The sequence below is a fragment of the Hydra viridissima genome, unplaced genomic scaffold (genome assembly GCF_058129835.1).
Source record: "Hydra viridissima isolate aposymbiotic clone 2 unplaced genomic scaffold, HvirCarnegie_v1 scaffold_10, whole genome shotgun sequence".
Lineage (NCBI taxonomy): Eukaryota > Metazoa > Cnidaria > Hydrozoa > Anthoathecata > Hydridae > Hydra > Hydra viridissima.
The window spans coordinates 10046748-10060458 of record NW_028324309.1 but is presented as its reverse complement, the minus strand read 5'-3'; the positions used below and the strand labels follow the sequence as shown (position 1 = coordinate 10060458).

The window sequence follows — 13711 nt, the reverse complement described above, 5'->3', positions numbered from 1 at the left end:
AACTGCAAAAGATTAATATGCAAACTGTAGAACAAAAGAATAACAAAAAGTTTTTAAAAGTAGATTTTCCCTATGTTCTCAGAAATAATAAAGAGTAATAGATGGTCAACTGCTGTAACTCATGTTATATAAGCTATCAACATATAAAACCATTAATATTTTTCGAAATCAAAGCCCATTTTTTCACCTGCGGTCATTAGAGTTTCGTCAGCTTTTCCAAGCAAATCGGCAACTTCAGAGTGTTTCTGTTTGTTTTCTTCGAAATAGCCAAAGTGTACAGCGGAGTTTTTTGCAATTTTTTCGACTTCACGCGCTTTTTTCAAAGTTCTTTTAGCCAAATTTAACTTCCATAAAATCTCATCCCGCTTGTTTTCAAAAGTAGGCATTTTTTCACCGAACTCGGCAGCAGATTCCATAGCTTGCTTGCGTTCAATACTTTCTTGAATTCGCTTCATTTCAATTTTTTGAGAGAGATCGCTGCAACTATTCTCTTAAAGTAAAAAATGGAGTATTCAGCCCTTTCGGTTAATATATGGTTAATAAAGTCAGGGATGGCTAGCAAAATTATAAAAAGAATACAAGGGCTTTAATTCAATTCTATCTATAAAATCCAAATTTTTAAAAGAAATTTTGGCTTTAACGTCAATAACGTTTTTATCATTAAACTCAAAATTGCCATACATCTGTTTTTCGTAAAAGTAGAGATAATAAAAATAGAGAAAATAAATAATTGTATATTGTTTGAGAGTTGTTTAAAATTGAGCCGTCGCTTTTATTAACTTTACGCAAATCTTACCTGATAAATACATTGTTACAACAATTAGTGCAATGAGTAAGTTGCGTCCATAGGTTTCCATTTCGAAAATAACCAACTAACTAATAAAGACCCGACCACGTGAAAGCTTTGCTTCAAATGATGAATACTAATTAAATGTTTATCTTTTTAAAACAAAGTTTCACTTCCCTATAAAAGACCCAACAGAACAAAAGCGCTTCAGTGATTATCATTGGTTGAATAATTCGACATAATTTAAAAAGAATAAGAGTAAGTCTGATTGGTTCACTACAAGTACATATATACGATTGGTTAACGAGATGGGAAAAACTTGCTACAGTTGAGTCTATTTACAATTTCAGAGATATTCGCAATGTTTTAGCACATAATATTATTTTAATTCGATGAATTAAAATTATTTAAACATTCGATAATTTTTTATTTTTATATTTTATATTATGCCCCTTCTAATTACCAATCACAAAAACCACATTTAATATAGTAAAAGATATTTAAATTTATCCCTATGCAAGGATTCTTTTAGTTATTTATATATGCTGTTAAATATATCTGGTTCATCGAGATTTATAGATTCATTCAGCATCCTTCAAAATGAATCATACGGTCATTTACTAGAGTCTCAATAACTTTGCAAATAATTGACCGATTTTAAAACTATTCGTCATGAGTAAAGTTTGTTTCAATTAAAAACCAAAAAAGAAAAAAAAAGAATCGCTTTTGGCAGAAAATCAGTTAAAAACGATCAATATAAAATACATTCAAGAACTTCAAAATTTCTAATGTAACAATCTAAAAAATATTTTTTACTTAGGATACAGAAATAAAAATAGATTTCAATTTTACATTTTTTACAATAAAAAAATGTCAGAATTAATTACAAAGCTCTATAGCAAACATGTTTCGTTGCAGAGCCAAGTGTTGCAATATGGATTCTCGTATGACATCATGTCTGAACGGAATTCTTTTCTACACTTGCATTTAAAATTTGTATTTCTTTAGGCTAGAGTGGCATAAGGTGTTCTTTTTCATAAGTTTTCTCTTTTTTAACAGGGTTTTGCGATGGCATTCAGAGTTTGTGATTAGTTTTACATTTTTAAGGTTTTTTTTCAGCTCATTTTAGTTGGTTTGCTTCTTATCTTTTTTTTAGATGATCAATAATTCCGAGTTCTGTGATTTCTTTGGCCAGCAATTTTTGGATTGCCCAGATTTTTTTTACATGACTTTTCCCTTTAAAAAAACTCTCCATTTCGTTTCTCATTTCTTTTTACATACTCTCACGTAGTGCTTTTTACTTGTCAAACCTCTGTACCAAATCTCTAGTATACTTGTTAAAGCAGAAGCTATGGCTGGTTTAGAAGATAATTAACGAGTTTATTGAGCAATCACTTTATTAGAAAAGATTTTTATTATTTCTAATTTTTTTTTTTAATCTATCTTAAGCCCGAAAAAATATACCAAAAAGATAGTGTTGTTTACCTGAATCTCGGTTCCTGAGCATTTATGTTCGCAAATCAAACAAAAAAAAAAAACACTCTCTTTTAAATTTTTATATTAAAAAATAGACTGGAAATTGTTTTGCAAATATTTTGACATATTCGAATGGGAGATAGTTCTCATATAGGAGATATTAGTTTCAAAAAAAAGATTCAAAAACACATGTCTTTAAGGTTTGAGATCGCTCAAAATTCTTAAAAACATCGATTTTTTTAAAAAAATCTCTAGCACGAAGTTTATTGCTGATCACGAACTTTATTTAATTGCTATCCAACGTTTCCTACAAAAAGGTAAATTTAGTCTGCTAAGCAACACACGAAGCAACAGGTTTTTTCATAAGAATTACAAGCTATTTTATTATAACTTTTTTATTTAGTAAACTTTTTAAATAATAGGTTATGCAGCAGTGGCGAATTGAGGTTTAGTGTCACGGGGGGGGGGGGGGGCAAGTCAGTAAATAGAGGGCGACCGGGGTTGGGTGTGGTATTTTAAGCCCCAGAAATTATTTTCCTGAAAATTGCACTTATGGCTAAAACACTTTATAAGTGGTTTTATTTGACTTTTATCATACATATTACATACCGTAAGACACTAAACAACCTAATTTTTTTTTGAGTTACCAACGTTAATTTTAGTTAAAAATTATCTTTTTTAAAATAAGAAACATTTAATATCACTGAAATAGTTCAGTAATTTAAAAATATATTTAAATAGACATATTAGAAAAGTTAGCATTTAGAAAAAAATTAACTTTTCAGATAGTTTAGACAAACTTTTTTCTGCGAGATTTCATTAAAGCAAACGATTTATTGAGAAGTTAAAGTCAATGATTTCAGCAAGCTCTCGTTCAATAGAAATCAATGCTAATCCAGAAAGACGTTCGTTTGTCATTGTCGATCTAAGACAGTTTTTTATAATCTTTTGTTTACTGAAACTTCTCTCAGCATTAGCAGATGTAACAGGAAGAGTCAAAAAGATTTTGTAAAGTAAAGACAAGTTAGGGAGACCGGGTGCCATCTGTTTCTCAATCAAGAATTGAAATACATCTTTCATTTGTAAGTCAGTTGTCAGCGATGGTGATATCGATGCATAAACATCTTTGAAAGTTTCATACTCTACGACTGCTTCTTCGGTATTTATATCGTTACAATAAATTTGACATAAATTTTTAAATGAATTTATATTTTCTTCAGAAAATTTTGACGGGTCAAGGCAATCAAAATGTGTAACTATGTTACTAAAGTTGTGAAATCGTTCATTTATTTGGGTTATAATTGTATCCAAAACATTGAAGTAAGTTTCACATTTAAAGCGTGTAAACCGTTATATTTTTTGATCTTAGACTTTTTTTTTTTACCCTCTTTTTTAAAATATTTTCTTTCTTTACTATTGTACTTATTTTTATTCTTTTTAATTTTTTTTTATCGGTAATTTGAATCTATAATTTTTTATTTTTTGAATGTTTTAGGGAGTGCCGACCACGCCTTATACTAAATCCGCCACTGTTATGCAGAGTAAAACAAAAACATAAAACTAAAAAATCAAGAAGATTTAATCTAAATGGATATAGCAGAAATTTACTGATTCAACATCAGCAGCTCCTGTTTTTAGTACTGTTTTTAGTCTTGTTTTTAGTACTGAGAATGAGAGTCTTTCTTCTAACACTTCGTTAAATTTATCCAAAAAAATTTAAAAAAATGAAACATCACTGCAAAATAAAGACAAAACTGTTGGTTCTCGTGTTGCAGACATTGAAAATTTATCTAGTGTGATTTATCAGTTATGATGTAAAAAATATTTAGTCTTTTTTAAATCTTTCAGAAATTATTGAGCTGAATGTTATAGTTTTGGTGCCCCTCACTCCAAAGACATGCTCTGGAAAGAAAACTTTTGATAGAAATAGAAGAGTTTTTTTAATGCATCTCGTCAATATTTTTCAGGATTAGAAAAGTTTACAAGTAAAAATTTTTTTAATATAGGCTTTTTCATAACTTCTAAATCTTAGATTTAGAAGGTATGAAAAAAGTCCATACTTACAAAAATTTTTCATATAGTCTCTTTAGCTGAAAATAACCAGCATGCTAATTGCCTAACGGTATCAATACGCGAGGTTAGAATTATTTTGTTCTATCTTCTATTTTAAAAGTTGGGAGAAAATGAGTTATTAATTTAGTAAGTAACGATTGCTTTTAAAATACACTCTATTTTACAAATTTTTTTCTAAATAATTTGTTTAAACAATTATTTAAAGATAAATTATTATTTCTTTAAAAATTAAAGCTGAAATTTTAAATAATTTTCACTCTAAAATCAAAAACTTTCTCCCAACGTTTACATTTGGAGATAGAACCCAGTGCGCACAGGAACGTTTTGCAGACGTTTAGTAAACGTTTAATGGTCGGTTGAACGACGAATATATTTGTAAAACGTTTTAAAAACGTTTGATAAACGTTTTGATAAAATTTTTTTTATTATTCGATTTATAATTTTGCGGGACCTTAGAAAAACTTTTAAAGAACGCTTTTTGAAAACTGTAAATGCCTAACTGCGCATGCGTAATATTAGACAAAATTGAACAACAAAGATATAAGCAAGCTTATATGCAAAGTTAATTTTTGAAGTTTCTCACATATATTCAGTGGCGTATCTAGGGTAGGGCAGGCAGGGCACGTGCCATGGGGGCCAACCTAAAAGGGGCGCAAAAGAGGCTAAGCATAGAGCGAGAAATTACCGAAGAAATTGATTTTGACAGTGTTATTAAAAAATTTGCAGCAATTAAAGGTAGAAAAAAAAATTTGTAATGTATGTTACATAAACAAATTGTTTATTTATAATGAATAATGAAGTTTTATTAAAAGTTTGTGTCATCATTTATTAAAAAGTTGTAGTTAAGCACTTTATGTGGGGAAGGAGGGGCGCGAGATCGGTGTTTGCCCAGGGCGCTATTTACCCTAGGTACGCCACTGCATATATTATATATATATATATATATATATATATATATATATATATATATATATATATATATATATATATATATATATATATATATATATATATACCATTAAATGTCAAATTTAAATAAAAAAGAAATTAATTTAGAAGATTAGAAAAAGTTTAAAAACTATAAATAAAAGATTTTTAATTGATAAATTGCCTGCCTAAACCAAAACCCTCAGTCAATGTAGCAACACTCTTTAAATGTTCTACCTATATATCTGTGTATACATGTATGTATGTTTATGTTTTTATTTAAAAATATGTATATATATTTACTATAAATTTATTTTTATACATTGATTCTTATTGTGCACTTGTATATATATATATATATATATGCAGTTTATTTGTTTTTTTTAATTTAATGTATGAAATTTTACATTTTTTAGTATTTGTTTTACACGTTTTATTATAAAGTATTAAAATAAAATTATTCAATTTTAACAAGAATTTAGTGCATTTCTAACTATTAATTTCTAATTTGTAGTTTTTATATTTGTTACTGTAAATTATAGATATAATGTAATACAAAGATTTTTGTGCATATGTTCTCAGTAATGAGTAGCAAATAAATAGTTGCAAGAAAACAAACTCAACCAAATTCAAGTTATTTTTAAAGAGCATATTTTATAATAAAATCAATTTTTTTAAATGAATTAAGTTTTTAAACTATATATAGATGAAATATAAATGAGATAAAAATTACTATTTTAGTATATAGAGAAAAAATAGAAATGCAGTTCTAGAAAAGTTCGGAAATAACCATCAAAATATTTTAGTTTCCCAAAGCGATAATTATCCAACTGTTGAACTAGAAACGGATTTTTTAACGATTTCATTGAACTTAATTTTGACGAGTATTATGAGTATCAAAGGTGCAGACATAGTTACAAGCAAATGAATGCAAGGTATGTTTGAGTTAAAAATATTCTATAAATAAATTTTTTAATAAATGTAGGAAGCTATTTCTATTCATATTTGAATAAAACAGTGCAACATATCACAGTTATTTGCACATAAGAGAAGCAAGTCCTATTATTAAAGTGCAAAAATTTGCTGAATGTAAGTTTATCAAAGAATGTCATCTGGTTTTATTAAACATTTTATGTAAATAAATAATTTTTATCAAGTTTGAAAGTATTTCCAACGTTAATAAATAATATATGAAGTTTTTTTTCATCAAGTTTAAAAAACTACCCAAGAAGCATCACTTGAATTTATTGTTATGAGGAACTTTCATCAGGTTTTTTTTTTTGTTTTGTTACATAATCAAATTATAATAATGTTAAAAAAATTGTTAAATAAACTAAAAGTAAAGTGTAGAATTTACCATGATTATAAATGTGTGTTCAAGTAACACCCTTTATATGTGGTAGTTGGAATTCATGAAAGATTTTTGTAATATTTCTGTTTTTAGAAACACTGGTCTCACATACAACGATGCTTGATTCGGTCGATAAGTTGAAGATCATTTGAAGAGAGCTCTTGACAGAATAGCATAACAATTATTTTATTATGTTTTTGTAGGCTTATTTATAAAAGTATGCTTTTTTTTGTATGCTTATATTATAGATAAATAGAAAATTAAACTTTTAGAAGTTTATTAAATTATTGGGATCTAGGCTGTTGCTCCTAAACTTTCGTTTGTAAAAGATTTTTTTTCTGCATAACATAAGTTACTTACTGAAATAGCTTATACTTAAATAAATGCATTTAGGATAATCCTTGAAAAGGTTAAAACGTTTCATTTACACATAATAAAAACCCATAAAAAAAACGTTTTCGTGAGACCCTTAAAAAACGTTCAAAAAACGTTTTTAGGAAAACGTCCGGTCACCGTTTCATATGAACGTTCCAAAAAACCATTACAAAACGTTTTCACGGGATATTTAAAAAACGTTTGCAAAACGTTCTTGTGCCCACTGGGAACAAAATAATTCTAACCTCGCGAATAGCTGGTGTCGATATAAACAGGAAAAGGCTACCCAGTGGGCACAGGAACGTTTAAAAAACGTTTATTTCACGCTTTTATGCGACGTGTCTTTTGGGTTTAATATCCGTTTATATGAAGTTACGAAATCACGTCTTTTTTGGACGTGCCGTGAACGTCCCAGATAAACTTACAATGAACGTGTTTTGGTTTTTTCTTGCACGGATTTAAAACCAGTTCTTGAGACGGAAAATTTGGTTGTCAAGAATTCTAGCAAACCAAATTTTCCGTTTTTTTTTATAGAAAAGAAACGAAATATAAATGGATATGTAACTATTATTTAACATTAACTACATTCTGTCTGGACTTTCTTCACGTCGTTCCAGCGCAACAGTTCGTGGTGCTCGCTTTAAGTGATCTCCAATGTATCGGTCAATGACATCACGGGTGTTAGATTCTGATACGAGCGCAGCTGCAAAAAAAATAAAACAATATATAATAATAATAATAATAATAATAATAATAATAATAATAATAATAATAATAATAATAATAATAATAATAATAATAATAATAATAATAATAATAATAATAATAATAATAATAAAAATTCTGCGGTTATTAATAAACATTCTACATAGGGATAAAGTTACGATATTTGAACTTAGAACACGGCATTATCACCGTGTTCGAATGCATAAATGATAAAAAGATAGAAGACTCAATCAAACAATAAAATGACTAAATAGTGCATAATAACATTAATTAACAATACATTAATTTATTAAAAATACCTATAATTGCTTTGTATAAGAGGGTTCGCTTGAAAGGACGCTTTCCTTTTTTTCCAGCTTTATTGAATTTCGCTTGAATTCGCCTATGTAACACTTCGTTCAGGCATTTGTTTACTAATTGAGAGGATGTATTACCCCCCAGCTTTTGCAAACGTTGGACCTATATAAATAATATCAAAGTTCTCTGATAAACAGATTTTATGTTTCACAATACATAAATCTTAATCTTATCATTACGTTCCACTTAAGGTATGTGAAAAAATTGCACACACACTGGTTTAATAAAGGATCTTTATCTGTTATAAAAGACCGTTAACATTTTTTTCTCCCAGAATTTTTTTATTCTGGCAGAGAGTGTATTAAAGCTGTGATAGTTAGACTTCAATGGTAGCGTTTGATTAATAAATATAAAAAAGGACTCAAAAACATTACCATTAACTCAAATTCACTTTTATCAACTAATTTTCTCTCTAGCTGATCAAATTCTTCTATGGAATCGCACCTCTTAATATAGAACGACGAATCATTAGGCTCAGTTCTCTGTCCGAGTCGATCAATAGCAGCAACAATATTAGCTTGTGTTGTTTTGATCTCTGCCATTTCCATGAAGAAAGCATATTGCCAACCTATGATAAACCAAAACCTAGAAGCTACACATACGAAATAGTTTTAAAACATCATTTAATATTGGGATTAACTTAATCAAAACAATATTTAATAAGTTATAGCTTTTGAAAAAATCAAAGTCAATATTTTTCTTTTGAAAACAATTACATTAAGGCAACATTTTATGATCAATGCAATTTGTAACATGAGACGAACCAATTTATCTGCCCTGTATTCAATCTTTGGGAGAGTAAACAAAAAGTGGTAACAAAAATACTCATATAGTGTGTAACTTATTTTTTGATAAACTATAGCCATTTAAAATAGTTTTGAATAGAAGAAAATCTTGTAGATTTTCTTCATATTGCCACTAGTAACATATATTACTTAGGGTGATTGGCTCATAAATCATTAGAGTCTTTGACAGAACTAATAAAGAAATAGTTGTGTCAATCCAAATTTTGTTAGTAATGAAAAGAAATACTTACGTCTGAGATCCATAGTCTTGAATGTAACTGGAGGTTCACCATAGTTTCCAAGAAGATAGTTTGTATTTCTCTGCAAACCATCAACATTCTGTTGACTAGGGAACGGTCTAAATGATGTCGTGTTATTTCTTGGTGATCTTTTAGGTTGTTCTGAACATTTCAGTAATTCTCTTGACAACAAACTTAAGTTTCCCGTTGACTGTCCATGCTGTGATAAGTTCAATGTTGAAGATTCTGACTGATAAGTTAAGCTACTTGAAGAACATTGTGCTTTTCTTTGTAAAATCGGCTCTTCATAATTAACAAAGGCAGCATTTGAACAGGGATTTGAAGTATAAATTGGTAATTTTTGAGTTTGTTGGGACAGTGACTTTCTTGGTGACGGACAAAGAACAGTACTGCTAGCATCATCTACATCCAATATGGAAAGTTTTTTTTTAATTATAATCTCTGGGCTTTTTTCCCGAATATGCTTCTCAATATTGAATTCAAAATCATCTGAAAAAATATTAATTTTAAATTTACTAGGATCACTAAACATCAACATAAGATATCAACATCAACACAGTATATATTCTCCTGAATTGAAATCAGTTAGCCAAGTAAAAATACAGAAAATAGTCTATCAATTATCAAAAGTGGTCTTGCCAGACTGGTAGGTGATAATTTAAAAATTATAAGTTTTTTCCTTTACCGTTTATCAATTTACATTACACAGCAGCATTAACTGTAAGAATTGTTATTATCATAGTGAAAGTATATTGTTAGTTCTTTTTCAAAATCAACTGCGTTATCAGAAAGCCTATTTGTGTTTTTAAATATTTTCATATTAAGTTATATTAAATACTTTTTGACAAGACTTAGTTAAGTCAGGAATCTTTGCTCAAACTAGAACGCCTTTCCAGGCGTTCTAGTTTGATGTTTAGTGATCCTAGTAAATTTTAAATTCAAATCTAGAATTGAGTGCTAAAAGAAACTTGCCTTCAGGGACATCAGTACACAAATATTCAGAATCAATATTCATGCAATCATTGCACATATCCTTTGTGCCTTTTTCAAGGCATATTTTCAGCAGATCAAACTCCTGCCAGCTCATATCTGGTGTCGCCCATTTACTTGTATAATAATGTATTGGCTTCTTTCCTTTTGGAGGCTAGTACACTATCTTTTGATTTCCATCAACCCAGTGCAAGGGAACCATGCACTTTTTTGTCAAACCTTCTTCATTTATGGTCACAACAGAATACAGTCTTCTTATTGAACTAAAAAGAAAAACAAAATATTGTTTATGTTTTAACAAACAGGTACATAAAATGACACAAATATGAATGTGGTGTGCAAACAATGTCACATTCTGAACAAATAGTTGTCAAAAATTCATATTGTCAAATAGTTTTATTTTATTCATATTAATATGAATAAAATAAAACTATTTGACAATATGAATATTTTACAATTGTTAAATAGTATTCTCAAATAGTTCATACAAAAAAAAGTGTCATCAAAATTTATGTCTTTAATAAATATGCAATTTGTAAAATACTGTTTACAAAAGTTAACTTTTGCAAGTGAAAAATTATATAAAATTGAAGTGTTTTGATGTATGTTTAATTGGCCATATATATACACCCATGCAGGCGTGTGGTCTTAAAAAGGAAGATAAATGATTGCAACTTTAACTAGTCTGACAGGATTTATTTAATCTATAATTACATACTGACAAGTAAAATAAACAATATAAAAAGTATTTTTTGTTTTATGCTAAATCCAATACTATATTTTCATGCTAATAAACCAACTCATGTACCAATGCTGAAATAACAAACCCATCTTCAACTTTCATACAGCAACATTTCCGTAAAAGGTTGTCTTTACGTTCAAAGCAAACAACAGGTTGAATGCTATTTCTAAGAAAGTATATTCCAATATCTTTTGATGGGAGAAAATGAGTGAAGTAATTTTCCAAACATTGTTTACAATACGATTGGCACTGAAACTGATCTTCAGCAACTTGTGTTGTTAAGAAAACTACAGTATTCTCAGTTAAAAAGCAATTATCTTTTTTAGATGTAGTTATTTTACAAGTCAACTTCTGTAACAGAACTACATCATCCATTTCATCCAATCTTTTTGTAATCTGAACCAATGGATTGTGCTTGCTACGTATTAACTTCTTTAATTTTTGGAGGTAATTCTCAAATTTAAAAGACGATATAATGTCAAGAGAAACGTTATAAAAAAAAACATCATCACATAAATGCAAGAGACTATGGACATTGTATACACAAAACAACTGTCCAAAAATTTCCTGGGAATTTACTACAAAGTAACTTAGGAGTTGACGAGTACTTTGAAAATTCAAATTACGAACATGAGTATTACTTTTGCATAAAAGCCTTATTGCAACAGAAAAGCTAATAAAGTGCTTGTAAACAGCAGTGTCTATAATTCCTTTTAGAACAACTATGCCAGTATAAAGCTAAAACGTGCGCAGTTCAGTTGCTTTCCACCTATCAAGCTCACTTAACATTCTGGGTTGTCGTACAAAATCACTTGGTAGCTTTCCATTCAGACCCACAAGTTTAAAAGTAATTTGACTTATCATATTAGTGGATATTTTCCCAGTATTGGTACCTTTAATAACCCCTTTTAAAAAATATAACCATCTCCGCATACACCCTAAGCACACTAGATGCATATAATCTAATGGAAACATGTTAATAAAGTTTATTGTATCAAGTTCTCTCAGAATTGGATTACTTTGTTGATGAGATCTTCCATTTTCATCTTTTTCCTTATAATCATCATTTTTAAATTTTTCATTTGCTCTCAAACTAACACCTTCTTCTTGATGTGTAAAGACTACTCGGTGAGTAATACTTTTCCCCACTATTGTACATCTCTCACAAGAATGCAACCCAGAATGAGTAACAATTCCTTTAAGCAAAGCTCTAGCAGGCGCATCACAAATAAAAGCATAAATATTAATTTTGTAATTAATTCCGTTAACATTGATAAAATTATCCTGCAAATCTTTTAACTCATTAACAAAGTCTCTTAAATATGTATCCAAGGGTGGTTTGGTATTCCCACAATAAAGTCCCACAACAAACGGTTCAAAGTTCATAATAGAGGCAAGAATAGGCCACAGCTGAGTAGAACTTGATTTGAATAATGGCATTCCATCGATATTAAAACTTAAATACAAAGAAGTTTCTGAAATACAGTGAAGAATAATTTGTTTTGTAACTTCTGCCTTTAAACCCAAGTAGATGAAATCTCCATTACCAAGATTAGTGCAAATTATGTTTCGCTTAGTATTCAACAACGTCCTAGAGTCTTTAGGGACATTAAAAGAAGATTCTAAAAATATGTTTAAGACTTCATTTATACATTGTTGTGTGCACCCATTTTTAATTGCCCAACTGCGTAGTTTTAAACATAAAGCCTCATCATAACTGTAATTTTCAGTTATATTTTCATGAAAATTTGATAACTTCGAACATTCATTTTCTGATGGTAAGTCATTAACAACTGGATCATCCAAATAATGATTTATATCATCTGGAGATATACAACTGTGTTCAGGCTCAGCTTCATCTAGGGGCTCTAGATTCACTGGAAAATTTGACATGGATATATCATACATTTGTACAACTGCCTTTCTACGTGCACGCCAAGAAGAAAGCAAACTAAAAAGTTTATAGTTATTTCACACACCTTCTTTCTTTTAGTAAACTTTTGTTTAAATCATTTGATAGTTAGTTATTCTAAATGGACTCAACAAAACATTAATTTAAACTTAACTTGAAAACCTGGTGTTTGAAAAAATTGTAATGGGGTTTATTTAAAAAAAAAAAAATTTAAACCCCCAAAAAAAAATTTAAAGCAATAATTAGATTGGTCTATGTGATAACATTTTAATAATATATTACCTAACCTGAGGTAAAAAAGTTAATCTTTATTGCTATAGCTAGCTATCTACTGTAGATTGAAAAACAACAAAATACTCATAGCCTTACATATATATATATATATATATATATATATATATATATATATATATATATATATATATATATATATATATATATATATATATATATATATATATATATATATAGTGGCGGCTCGTCAATAGGGGCCATAGGGGCCCGGCCCCACTTATATTTATTTAAGATAAAGTATTTGGTAATGTAATTATGTATTTATATATATCTAAACATGCAACTATTAGCCTAAACTATTTGCAGACAGGTTTTATAAAAATAAATAGTTCTAAGTTACTTCTAATTTTAAACTATATTACTTTATAAGTAATATGTTTATTTGCAATTTATTCAAAGTATTCTAGCGTTATTTTAAATCATTGGCAATAACGGCTGGGCCGATTTTTACTGGCCCTATTTATTTTGTTTGTAGTAATATTATTTTTGATGCGCGCGCAGAATTTGTAGTGCTTTCAGATGGGACGAAAAAACGCACCGCAGGGCCTCATTGAACTGGCCCTTGAAGAAAAGAACCTTAAAAACATCGCTAATTTCAAAAATTTGCGATATTTTTTGGTTAATATTTGCTGGCCCCACCAAAGTTTAATGTCACC

The 13711-nt window shown here is 28.8% G+C and overlaps 3 protein-coding genes across 3 annotated transcripts; all 3 read right to left on the bottom strand.

Moving 5' to 3' along the window:
* Positions 1–50: 50 nt before the first annotated feature.
* Positions 51–986, bottom strand: LOC145180868 (uncharacterized). Its single transcript, XM_080055810.2, has 2 exons — positions 797–986; positions 51–490 (listed from the first exon to the last, which is right to left on the bottom strand). Exons 1-2 carry the CDS (start codon positions 855–857, stop codon positions 153–155), a joined length of 399 nt encoding a protein of 132 aa, XP_079911936.2. The 5' UTR covers positions 858–986; the 3' UTR covers positions 51–152.
* Positions 987–7538: 6552 nt separating this feature from the next.
* Positions 7539–10372, bottom strand: LOC149883085 (uncharacterized). The gene is made up of 5 exons (XM_090101337.1): positions 10090–10372; positions 9109–9606; positions 8447–8640; positions 8015–8174; positions 7539–7692 (listed from the first exon to the last, which is right to left on the bottom strand). Exons 1-5 carry the CDS (start codon positions 10202–10204, stop codon positions 7571–7573), a joined length of 1089 nt encoding a protein of 362 aa, XP_089957463.1. The 5' UTR covers positions 10205–10372; the 3' UTR covers positions 7539–7570.
* Positions 10373–10787: 415 nt separating this feature from the next.
* LOC145202520 (uncharacterized) lies at positions 10788–13030 on the bottom strand. The gene has a single exon (XM_090101336.1). It carries the CDS (start codon positions 12755–12757, stop codon positions 11588–11590), a length of 1170 nt encoding a protein of 389 aa, XP_089957462.1. The 5' UTR covers positions 12758–13030; the 3' UTR covers positions 10788–11587.
* Positions 13031–13711: the final 681 nt, after the last annotated feature.

What these genes read in the sequence shown, in the direction of transcription:
- LOC145180868 (XM_080055810.2), bottom strand. Translation starts at nt 857, where the DNA reads ATGGAAACCTATGGACGCAACTTACTCATTGCACTAATTGTTGTAACA. An exon ending in TGTAACAATGTATTTATCAG is followed by an intron (nt 491 to 796) that starts GTAAGATTTGCG and finishes TTTTACTTTAAG; the next exon opens with AGAATAGTTGCAGCGATCTC.
- LOC149883085 (XM_090101337.1), bottom strand. Translation starts at nt 10,204, where the DNA reads ATGAGCTGGCAGGAGTTTGATCTGCTGAAAATATGCCTTGAAAAAGGC. An exon ending in CAAGACTATGGATCTCAGAC is followed by an intron (nt 8,641 to 9,108) that starts GTAAGTATTTCT and finishes GGTTTATCATAG; the next exon opens with GTTGGCAATATGCTTTCTTC. An exon ending in AAAGTGAATTTGAGTTAATG is followed by an intron (nt 8,175 to 8,446) that starts GTAATGTTTTTG and finishes TTATTTATATAG; the next exon opens with GTCCAACGTTTGCAAAAGCT.
- LOC145202520 (XM_090101336.1), bottom strand. Translation starts at nt 12,757, where the DNA reads ATGTATGATATATCCATGTCAAATTTTCCAGTGAATCTAGAGCCCCTA.